The 12,568-nt window shown below is 43.7% G+C and overlaps 1 protein-coding gene across 5 annotated transcripts in view; it reads right to left on the bottom strand.

Moving 5' to 3' along the window:
- Positions 1-12,568, bottom strand: part of EFR3A (EFR3 homolog A) — a 152,679-nt gene that overhangs the window by 89,615 nt on the left and 50,496 nt on the right. For 4 of the 5 annotated variants that reach the window (XM_067531521.1, XM_067531512.1, XM_067531529.1 and 1 more), the window contains 3 exons: positions 11,104-11,180; positions 1,637-1,764; positions 465-615 (listed from right to left, as the gene is read on the bottom strand). In XM_067531521.1, the coding sequence (XP_067387622.1) occupies positions 465-615; positions 1,637-1,764; positions 11,104-11,180 (356 nt within the window). Of the gene's footprint in view, positions 1-464; positions 616-1,636; positions 1,765-11,103; positions 11,181-12,568 lie in introns of those variants that run through there. The other variant, XM_067531541.1, reaches the window with a different exon arrangement.

Raw genomic sequence — 12,568 nt, 5'->3', positions numbered from 1 at the left:
GACTGCTCCCAATATCCAAATCCCATTAATATTTAAGTCAAGGAGATGGAATTGGTTCAGTACAATGCGCTATGAAGCAAAGGTTAATATCAGAGTGGCTAGAAAGCAGAATCTAATTTACTGTGAAAACACAGAGGAAGACTGGATGGACCCCATAAAGAGAAAAAGGCCAAATAAAATTAGTTGTACTGATGAGTAATGTGTTCACCTCAAATGTGATTACTACCAAAATCAGCAGCATATACTTTTGGCATAAATATCCAGAGAAGGATTATTTTGATAATTAAGATGCTTATAGATACAGTCATATGGGTCATACAGGCACTAACTACATGCAATCTTAGACTTTCAATGACAGTTTTTGGTATTCAATCTAAGGCAAAAACTATCTGGCATGACAGTCTCTCACCACCTCATCTTCAATGAGCTTGGTTCAGATTTGAGTTTGCAAACGGTTTACTCACAGAATTGGTTCCAAGAACTTGCAGCTTTGGTTCCCCTGACTCCAGCAGCTTGGCCACCATATGAAGGAAACTTTCTACAAATGGTTTAATGCTTTGAGAATGGCAAGCCATTAAAAGTTGATCCAGTGCCTCCATGGCGATTAAAACATACCTGAAAGCAAATGGAGAAGAGATCCATGCAGATGCACATTATGTGTTATATTTACCTTGGCTCAAATTTTTACACGTTTTTACACAAAAACTGCACACAAAAAGGTAGATAGGTGTAAGACACATCACCCTAATTTTCTCCACTTATTTCAGAAATGTATTTTTGAAGACAAATCAAAGTAAATAAAGATTCCTTGTAGCCCTGTAGAGAGATATTTTTTTTTAATTTTATTTTTCCTACCTTTTTTTTGTTTTGTATAAAGGCACCACTCATCCAGTCAGTAAGCTGCCTTCCAATCTACCAAAATCCCAGTATGACAAGAAAGTAATGTATCTAAACTCCCACAGTTTAAGGAGACATCTCAATCTATATAGAGTTGTTAATGAGAGGGAAGAGTGCTGACCAGGAGGTGTGTTTACTGTCACTCACATACTAATAGTTTACATGTAAAACTAACAAGTTTTTTATCTGTACCCCTTTATCTTTAACAATAACTGCCAGGCAGCAACAACATTCTCTTCCAATTCCATGTGTTGTCTGTTTCATTTTTTCCATCTCTTTCAACTTTATGGTCTCTTGTTCTCTCCCCTATTCCCTCTTCTGGAAATTATCTTTCCTATACTTTCCCACCTCTTCTTCCTTGTTCATGAAGATTAATCCAACTCAATATTACGGATAGTCACCTGGGAGGTCAGACAATGAGCTTGTACAAGTACAGCTCCAACAGAAGAACTGAAGGATAGATTAAATGAAAACCATGAAAGCATAGTGGACTGTATGTACTCCTGAGTCTAGAAGTTTGATTTCTAAATCCAGGTAATTTTCAAATCCAACATTGCTTACAATTTCATAATTCACTTTACTTTCAGACAGTTTGGCTAAAAATAAAAATATCACAACTGTTCTCTGCCCCCCAGCATGAACAATATCCAACGTTCTGACTCAATATTCACTGGAACAGAATAACGATAGGGGAAAACAGCTAACTTTCAGCATCTGTATTTATGCAGTGACCCCTTACCCGTAGCGATGTCTGACAACATCTCTGCTTAGTCTCTCTGCTAGGTAAGCACCAATTCGATCCAGCTTCTCTGGTGCTGAAACTGCATAGAAAGTCAGCTTCTCCATATCAGCTTTAACAAGACCATCCTAAGAATAAGAAAGTTTGTCTGTGTTTTTAAATTCATAACAGTTCATCAACAAGCTTGTCTAGGGCCTAAAATACACAACTGGCAAAGTAAAAAATTAAGACTAATACTTCTAAGAGACATATATTGTCAATGTTCCCACTTCCCTCTAACAGAGGCAGATTATGGGTGAGCTGTAATGTCCTTGACACACTATTTTTCCCAAGGTCCAATTTCTGTTACTTAGGAGTCTTTCAAAAAGCCATTAATTACTTCAGTAAAACACTTCAGAAATGAGTGTATCAAGTTAATCCTTTCAAGCTAATATTGTTTATATAACTGAAATTGCAGTCTAAATGTTTTATTGCTCTAATATTATGCCTTAACAGTACTGACTCTTCTCTGTACAAGACCACTACTTCCATTTTTGTCTGTATGGTGTTTCAAGAGCTGAAGCCACCTGATAGTTAGAAATCTCTGTTCCAACTACAGTCATTGACATATAAAGAGTACTCAGCCTTATCATAGGTTAATTTTTAGAGCACAGATGAAACAGGAATTAAAATATATTGCTCATTTGAATAACTGATTAGAACTAGTAGACTACAATTTTTTCAATGGAAAACTAGTTATTCATGAATGTTTTTGAAGCTTTTTGTCCAGTTGCATCACTGACATCAAAGTGAAAGTCCAGCTGTTATCAGAGCCTCAACCAGAAGCTTCAGTCCTCCTCCAAGTCACTAGAGTAACATCTTTAAAATTGTGGTTCCTTTTTGTGCACCAGCGTCAAGGGGAAAATTCTTACGCAATCAGGTCATTTTTATTCAATTTTGACTGTATTCTTCTATACCACAGGTCTTCAAAGTGTGGTGTGCACCAACCTCAGAGGGGGTGGGGGGGCTGGAGGAATGTTGCAGGGGCCACAGGACTCCCAGCATGGAAGCCCTGGCACCCCAGGTTCACAGCTGGAGCCCCCTCCCCTGCAGGGCTCACAGCTGGAGCCTCCAGCCCTCCTGGGCTGAGAGCAGGAAGCCCCACAGTTAGCTCTCTAGGACTGACAGAGGACGCGCCACTGCCAGCCACCAGGGGCTGATAAAGAGAGCCTCTCCACCAGCCAATCATTTCTACAGCAACAACTACCTTTCCCTTTTCTGTTTAGCAGCATGTGCTGTCCTTACAGCAAGCAGCTGTGCAGTGCCTATTCTGCTGATGAGTTTGATAATTTTTCTTATAGTATGGTGAAAAATAGATCCATACTTATTGCCAAAAGATGGTAGTGTTCCAAAACAAAAGCCAGAAGCTGAAATGGCTAACACTGATACAGAGAAAAAAAAATCTACAAAAAAACCAAGAAAATATGATAAAGCATATTTGGATTTTGGTTTCACTTCGATTGCAGTTAATGGAAAAATTAGGCCTCAATGTGTAGTGTGTGCAGTAACTTTAGCAAACGATTGCCTGAAGCCAACAAAATTAAGATGCCATTTAGCAACAAAACATGGTGATCTGGAAGGAAAGAACAGATTTTTCCCACACAAAAGCAGCAACAAATTATTAAACAAAAAAACCCACAATGTAAAATGTGGTATACACGTCTGCCACTGCTCATATCGAGTTGCATACCAGATTGCCAAGAATAAAAAGCCTTATTCAACTGGGGAAAAACTGATTCTCCCAGCTGCAACTGACATTTGCAGGACAATGGTTGGTGATACTGCAGTAGAGAAGTTAAAAATGATCCGGTGTCAGACAGCACAGTCAGCTGCAGAATCTCGGATATGTCTCTCTCCCGTCTGCAGAAAATATCAAGACATATAATGTTTGTGAGTATGGATTAGCTGATCTCTTGATTGCAATTCAGTTTATTTGCAATCCAGTTGGATGAAACAACGAATGTATAAAAAGAAGCTCATTTTAATTGCTTACATTTGGTATGGTCAAGAAACATCAATATTGGAAGATTTCTTGTTCTGCAAGCCAATTAAGATGCATGCAACTGGATCTGAACTGTTCAAAATGTTAAACCATTTCCTAACTTCTTATGAGTTGAAGTGGGAAGCTTATGTCGGAATATGCACGGATAGAGCTCATTCTATGTCTGGAGGTAAGGCAGGCTTGAAAGCCAAAGTGTTTGAAATTGCTCCACATATATCATGGACTCGTATAATACCCTGCGAAGCCCTTTCAACTCGAAACATGGATCGGGAACTTACAGATGTTCTGAGTTCTGCTATTAAAATCATGAACTTTATCAAGACACAGCCCACAAAGGCAAGTCTCTTTGTAATGCTTTGTGCAGAAACGGAAGTGAAGCATCATGCTTTGTTGTTTCACATAGAAGTTAGGTGGCTATCCACAGGGAAGTATTGCAACGTGTTTATGAACTGAGAAACGAAGTTCAATTTTTTCTATTGGATCTGAATTTCAGCAATGCAGACACAGTGTGATCCCTGCTGGCTTGTGCTTTTGGCTTACTTTACTGATGCTTTTGACAAACCGAATTCTCTAAAAACGAGAGTCCTGTAGCACCTTAAAGACTGACAAATTTCTGAGGGCATAAGTTTTTGTGGGCTGCAACCCACTTCGTCAGAGGCATGAAGTCAAAGTCGGTTGCAGTCCATAAAAGCTTCTGCCCGCAGAAATTTGTCCGTCTTTAAGGTGCTGCAGGACCTCTTGTTTTTGCTGTATACAGACTAACATGGCTAACCCTCATGAATTCTCTAAATGTGACATTGCAAGGAGCGGAAAGTACTATTTTTGACCTGCACAATAAGATATTAGCATTCTGGAAAAAGCTAGCTCTCTGGAAAACAAAGATCAAAACTACTTTAAGCATTCCATTCCTGTTAACTGACGCTATCAAGGAAACAGAATCTGAACTATTGAGTGTTACGGAGCCAATCACTTGACTTCTCTCAGAGCCAGTTTGGATAAATATTTTCCCAAAGGAAATGCAGCCCTGAATACCTGGATTATCCAACCTTTTGTAGCTGAGGCAGTGACCTTGTCCCATCTCTCAAATGACATTCAAGAGAAGCTGATTGAACTTCAGAGTGATAGGACACTAGAAATTCAATTTTAAAAAGTCTTTGGGGAATTTTTGTTGAAAGTTGGCTCAGAATATCCAGCTTTGTCAAAGTGAGCAATCAAAGCTCTTTTACAGTTTGGTTCATCTTGTTTGTGTGAGGTCAGATTCTCTGCGCTGGCTGTGCTAAAGACAAAGTACCGTTTGAGACTGAAGTGGAGGACAACCTCAGAGTGTTGGTTTGAAAAATCTCCCCACAAATTGACAAACTGTCTGTAGAGAAACAGGCACACATTTCACATTAAGTATCTGTGTATTTGAAAACTTACAGGTGTAGGCAATTTAATTAAAGTTCTATTAAGGTGTTTGAGTAGGCTATCAAGCATACTTTTGCATGTGTATTTTTGTCTGGGTTGGCAGCAGCACGATAAAAATTGTTACTCAAAGGGGGACACAGCTCAAAAAAATTGAAAAACACTGTTCTACACTTTAATAATTTCATGTTCATATACATTGTAGAATATAGGATCAATTATAATGGAAATACACAATTATGTTTAGATATGCCGCACTGTAACCTTGAAAGTGATAACTACACTCCTGTTGTGCTAGTGGTGCAGCAAGATGTACTCTTACTGAAGTCCCTTTTGCTGGATGCATAACCAATCTGTGATTGTCTATCACCATCCAATTTATTTTACATGTAACCCCTTTGGGATTTTAGAAAGTATGGTACCTTTAAATCTTTGCCCTGTGGGGGGGAATGCTGATTGTTCCAGAAGGAACAAGTGGAACAAGTGCTGTTTGGGAGAACTGTGAGGATAGAGAGGGTAGAGCAACAGGGTGTGTCTGGAGCTAAAGACAGAAGGACTGCAGTGAGCCGACCAGGCCCTCACAAAAGTGAAGCAGCCAAGAACCTGCCAAAGCCGGGGAGGGACAGAGCAGCTGACCGGGGACGCCCAGGACTGGAGCCAGGAGGAGCACCATGCAATGGAGGAATTGCCCGAGAAGAACAAACCAGAGCTGGACTCAGTATCACTGCTGCCAGAGCTGTATGGGGCCGTGAGTACTGTAACTTTGCACTGGGAATAAGGAGGGAGGCTGTAGCTAGCTAAGTGGGGAGGGTGATGCTGTGTGGTTTTGCAGAGAGCGGCAGAGGAGGGCACCAGAGAGGTTTGCTGGGGAAAGTTCACTGGCGCTGAAGACAACCAGGAGGACCCAAGACTCACCACCGGACTGTAACTTTACCCAGGACTCTGGAACTCTGAGTGCAGGCGCATTGCTTGGTGTCTGCCCTTTCAGTCTGTGGTGCCTCTGGGCCTGTGGGGCCTTGGGTTGAATGTAACCCTGTTTTACTGCTCCCCTTTATCTTTCCCCCTTTTGTTTTTCTCCATTCATCCCTCTGTAAATAAAACATTTCCCTTTTGTATAGTTACTGTACTGTCCCGGGGCGTGTGCGCATGCGTGTGCGTTCATTCTGGGGGTTTTGGAACAGGTACCCCTGGGATGGAAGGGACTCTCCCTGCTGCATTCCTGCATTCACCTTTTCCTGGCCAAAGCTGCCTGCAGACTAGACTCCATCTTGGCCAAAAGGGCGCTGAAGTTACATACACTTCAAAGCAGTTTAACTGACAGCTCAGCAAACAGCATAATTTTTAACTAACAATATTTCTGATTCATTCATTCAAAACTAACAATTTATGTCAAATTAAATATTCATTATATAAAAGTATTTTCTCTCAAACTCTCACAAGATTGATTAATTTATTTGTGAAGTCACAAGAGAATGTCCACCATATATTAAATAAGACTTTAGAAAAAGAAAAATCTTTAGTATCAAGATGTCCCAAAGGACTAAACACAGATCACAGATGCCATGCAATAATTAAATGTTTTAACATGTAAAATTAGGCCTACAATCATTTTCAGTGTTATACACTGTGGGCTAGACAATATCCTGCCTTCCCCCACCTTGTGCACAAACCAACTCTGTAGGAGAGTGGTGATGAATTGTTGCATCAGGGCTGTTTTTGAGAGCATACACAGCACTTGTAAGGCCAATACAACTTTGGATGTTCAGAGATGTTTCTCTGTATCAGAAACATCAAACACGTTTAAAGAAGTACTTGGTTTCTATGACTGTATATAGAAAATAAGACTAACAGGACCCTTCCTCTCTTGTAGATAAACAGAATTTGCTTCTGAACGACTATTTCCTCTGAAAAAAATATCCATGCTTTGAAGATATCAAATCCACAGAAAAGAACAAGTCTCCCCTGCAGCCCATATTTTACAGAACTAAGGTAGCTAGCCCACAGTGATAATGGCAGATCTTCAAGGAAAAAAACCACACACAGCACATTCTGTCTCACATATATGCCAAACTTACACAAATGGCTCCATACTATTCATACCCTCAATTAGGGGGGGAAAAAAAAAAAAAAAAAAAAGATAGTACAAGTCTGACAAAACATTGAAAGTGACCTTCCACCATTTACAGAAACTCTGGATTAGTTTCAAACATTCAGCTATATTAGACAGTTAGCACCATCAGTACTTAACAAGCAGGAAGGAACTATGTTTTCAAGGAACATAGTATGAAAAAGTTTCTATTCTGTTTAACCTTGTGTTTACTGTGACTGTCAAATGGACACACAAAAAATCATACATATTGACAACTAGAGATGAAAAACAGTTGGATCATAATCCATTGGATAAACTAAACTATATACTTCAAAAAGACAGAAAACTAAGTAGTGCTGGACATACAGAGAAAAAACAAGGTTACTTACCAGTAACTAATGTTTTTCAAAATGTGTTGGTCATGTCCATTCCACTATAGGTGAGTGCACGCCTCCGTGCACTGTTCCTGGAACCTTTTCCCCCCTTAGTGGATCCCGTAGGGCCGACTCCAGCGCCCTCTAGAGCCCCGCGCGCAGGCCGTGGCTCTATGCCCCCTCAGTCTCTTCTTTCTGCCAACTCCGGCAGTGGGGACAGAGGGTGGGTTGTGGAATGGACATGAGCAACACATCTCAGAGAACGTCAGTTACTGGTAAGTAACTTCGTTTTCTTCAAGTGCTTGCTCATGTCCAATCCACTATAGGTGACTAACAAGCAATACCTTGGAGGTGAGTCGGAGTTACTGGTGAGCTGCCCTCAGCACCGCTCTGCTGAATCCCGCGTCCTCTCTCGCCTGCTGGACGATGGCATAGTGGGATGTGAAGGTATGCACCGACGACCAGGTGGCAGCTTTGCAGATGTCCTGCAGGGGCACTCTCTCCAGGAAGGCCATAAATGAGGCTTGAGCTCTGGCTGAGTGCGCTGTGATGGTTCCCGGAAGCGGCACCCTCGCCTGCTCGTAGCAGAACTTGATGCATGATTTAATCCACGAGGAGATGCGCTGGGTGAAGACAGGTGAGACTTTCATCAGTCAGCCACTGCGACGAAGAGCTGCGTTGATTTCGGGAACAGCTTTGTACGCTCAAAGACCAGAAGACCAGGGCTCGTCTCATGTCCAGCGAATGCCATCTCCTTTCCTCCTCCGAACCATGCGGTTTGGGAAAAAACACAGGGAGAAAAATATCTTGCTTACAATGAAATTGGGAAGCCACCTTGGGCAGGAAGGCTGGATGTGGCCTCAACTGCACCATATCCTTATAGAATACTGTATAAGGGGGCTCAGAGTTCTAGGCACTAATCTCGGAGACCCTCCTAACTGAGGTAATGGCCACCAGGAGAGCAGTCGGGGCACCACCCTCGGGCACACCATCAAAATTGTCTCCTCTGGTTGCCCGACCTCCGGGGGGCCCTTGCTAGGGAACTGAGGACAAGCTGGGGGGGGGGCTGATTTCTCCTTCTAAACCCCCTATTCCTATAGGGTCAGAAAGGCCTAGGTGGAGGCCTTGGCTGCTCCTGCACCTGGGGCCGTGACTGATGCCTGGAAAACTGGGACGTGTACAGGCCCAGGGAGCGAAGCATGGCCCTGGCGTCCTTCAGACTGTGCAACTTCGCATCAGTTTGGTTGGAGAATAGGACCGACCCATCAAAAGGGAGATCCTGAATAGACAGCTGCACCTCCTGGGACAGGCCCGAGAATTGCAGCCATGAGCACCCTCTCATGCAGATGGCGGAGGCTATGGCCCTACCCGCCGAGTCAGCAGCGTCATAGGACATCTTCTGGAGCACTGCCCAAGCTACCATGGTTCCTTCCTCCATGATGGTGGTAAAGTCTGCAGCCTGGTTCTGGGGCAGGGCCTCGGCAAACCACCTGAGGGAGTACCACAGTTTGAAATTGTATCTGCCCAGGAGAGCCTGATGGTTGGCAATCCTGAACTGCAGGCTTGCCGTGGAATAAACCTCTCTCCCCCAAACAAGTCCAGCTTCTTATTGTCTTTGTTTTTGGGAGTGGACCCTGGCTGACCTTGCCTGTCTCTCTGGTTAGCCGCATCTACCACCTGGGTTCCCGGGGCGGGGCGAGTGAACAAATACTCAAACGCTTCGGCCGGAACATAAGATTTTTTCTCAGCCACCCTTGACGTAGGGGTGACCAAGGAAGGTGTTTGCCACAGGGCCTTTACAATCTTAAGGACCCTTTCATGGACTGGGAGGACCACTCTCGCTGGGGCAGCTGCCGCCAGCACATTAAAGAGGCTATATTCAGCCTCTTCTAACTCCTTCACCTCCAGCCCCAAGTTGTAGGCCACCCTCTTAAGCAGCTCCTGACGCACCCTGAAATCCTCCAGCGGTGCCAAGTGGTCCTGGGAGACTGCCTCTTTCGGTGAGGAGGAAGAGGACTGCCGAGGCGCATCCTGTGGGTGCGCTCCCTCGTGGCGGAAGGTTGCACCCATTGAGGGTCCCTCCACGGGGTCCAACTCCTTGTCTGAGGGGTGGTGTCTATGGGCCTTCTCCTGTGCAAGAGGCATGGACTACACCCCCAATGACATAAGGGATTGGGGCCCTGGCCCCATCTGGATACCCCAAGGGGGCCAATAAGGCCATTGTTGCGGCCATTGACCCTGGGGCCAAACCAGGGCTGACAGCGTCACAGCCTGTGGCGCATTGTGGGGGCGTCGGCTCTCCCGATGACTGTCCCCCCCACGAGACCCCAAGCCACTGGATCGGCACCTCCCGACCTGGAGGACGATGAGGACTGCCTCCGCCGACATGAGCGGTGCCGACGAATGGAGATGAGCTCCGAAAAGCTAGAGATACTGGAGCCACTTGCCTTGCGTCTTTGCAGACACCTTTGGTGACCGAGGTCAGCGCTGCTCCGAACTTCTCGGTGCCGAGCCAGACTCTGGTGACCAGGTGGACTGCGCAGTGCCAGGTTCTCCAACAGCGACTGGGTTCTGCGCTGCCTCGGTGCGGGCGAACTCCTTGGTGCCGGGTCCTCTGACAGTGACTGGGTTCTTCCTCTTCGATGCCAGCGATGTTGCACAGTGCTGAGTCAAGGCTGGCACCGAGGTCACGCTCTATGCCGAGGTGGAGTGGGCCGGCTCGGATGCTGGATGGAGTGCTGCCTCCATCAACAGGGCTTTCAATCGGATTTCCCAGTCCTTCTGAGTCTTCAGTTTAAAAGCCTTGCAGATCTTACACTTTTCTTTTTTGTTTGCTTCCCCCAAGCACTTAAGGCAGCGGTCATGGGGGGTCGCTGAGTGGTAAGGACTTCCTGCAGGAGTCTCATGGCTTGAAGCCCAGCAACCGGGGCATAGCCCGGCCACCCAAAGTCCCTGCAGGGTCTTGCCTTATCTCTAACTACTCTAAACAACACTTAACTACTTAACTAACAAAAATTAATTTAGAACAACAAACAAGTTCAAACAAGGGGAATAGTATTTGCTGAGAGCAAGACTAGTTCCAGCAACCGTCACGGGCAGAAAGAAGGAACTGAGGAGGCATAGGGCCAGCAGAGCCTCATATACCGCAGCATGCACACGGGGCTCCAGGGGGTGCCAGAGCCAGACCTACGGGATCTGCTAAGGGGAAAAAAGTTCCGGGAACCATGCACTCACCTACAGTGGAATGGACATGAGCAAGCACTGGAAGAAGAAAATACATTCAAACTTGTAGTCATAACTGAACAAAAATCCTGTTTAATATTAATATTTGTGGTCCAAAAAGTTGATCACAATTCCGCAGATGTATCTCCTACTGGAGAATGCTCTGGCAAATTAAAAATTCAATGCTTCTCTTATTCTAAAAGAGAAATTAATTTTGTTCTCCAAAAAGTATGTTAAAAATTACAAAATGTTACTATTTCTATTACAACAATATTTTAGTAAACAAAGCAGATTCAAATTCTAAATTTTGGTAAATTTTAATTAAGTCATTACTTACTCTGGGGTCTTCAGGGAATATGTTATCTACCAGACGTTTATAACGAGGGCGCAAAGCAGCACAGCAACAGCATACTCCTGGAAAAACATTTGCCAAAAACACAGGTTATTAGAAGGAGAATGTCTCTGTACAGCTTCTAAAACATTTAGAAGAAAAAACAATATTTACAAGCTTACAGGAAAAAAAAAACAACTGCAAAGTTAAAGGATAACTATACTCCGTATTCTCACTCTCTAGAAAATAGTCCACAAATGACACAATCTCAGTTAAACAAACAAAAATGAAACAAATATTGTAATTTAGCTCATTCTTGGCACACACCCTATATTTTCCTTTGGATACGTATGTACCTGAAAGGTAACAGGCAACAATTCTATCAGAAGATGATGTGCGTTGACATAAAAAGTTGCCAAGTATGGGTCCCTACCCTACACCAGGACCTAGAAATGAACACTTCCATTTGGACTGGTGGGGCAAGGCTCATAGCATCTGGCTTAAACAGAGACAATCAAGCAGCAAAGCCACCTCTGTAGCCATTCTCCTCACAATAACCCTTGATTGGCAGTTAGGAGGGAACATCGGCAGTCTCCTCCAAAAGTCTGTCTTTTAGGGCAGCAGATTTTCTTCCAACAGCCACCAAGTGAAGGAGTGGACTGTGGGGACAGTATTAGTGGGTTAGCGTGGTAGAGCCTCCTACAGTGACAGAAAAAAGCATCTCCAGGAGATGCAGCCAGTATAACTAGCAGCTAGTATAACTCTGCAGCAGGAGAGGGAAGCAATTCTGCTGGGGGAGAGGGACAAATTCCACTAACCACATTTTCAGCCCCAGTGAGCTTGTCCCCAAAAACTGAAGGAAAGGGTATGATGTTTTTCCTCATCCCCAAGTTATAAGCCAGGTGCTGTTCTTCCCTCTCACATTAAAAAACAGTGGCTTGATGATTAGTGATATGTATAAATATTCTAGTATTATTACATATTTAGTATCCCTGTATAATGTTTATGACAAAAACATATATAAATATTTTTGTTTTCCAGGATTTACTTCATTTCCTTTGTTATTATGGAACAGATACTGTTCTCCTGTTGGTCTGAAGGCTTTTAGTGGATATTACATGAAGATACAATAGGGAACTGTGATACCCTGTGTCATGCTGGGTAGATGGGGGAGAGCATATGTTATAGTGTTTAACATCACTATGTCAAAATCATAATAATTCATGTGAGATATGCCATGTCAGGTACTGTTAGAAAGGTTGTAATATGCTAAGTCAGATGATAATACTTATGTTCATGTGTAATATGTAAAATGGAAGTTATAGATATATTTGAGATATCTGTAGTTCAAATTGTGCTGCCTGGGCAACACCCCAGACAGGATGGCTGCAGGACAATGGCCTGCTTAATGGCCCATTGAGACATCCCCAGGTGCAAGGGGCCCAGGGGGAGAAGCCGGAGATATGCCTGA

The sequence above is a fragment of the Emydura macquarii genome, unplaced genomic scaffold (assembly GCF_026122565.2).
Source record: "Emydura macquarii macquarii isolate MOO-44397 ecotype Brisbane River unplaced genomic scaffold, CSIRO-AGI_Emac_v2 contig_369, whole genome shotgun sequence".
NCBI classification, from domain to species: domain Eukaryota; kingdom Metazoa; phylum Chordata; order Testudines; family Chelidae; genus Emydura; species Emydura macquarii.
This window is presented reverse-complemented; position numbering and strand designations above follow the sequence as displayed.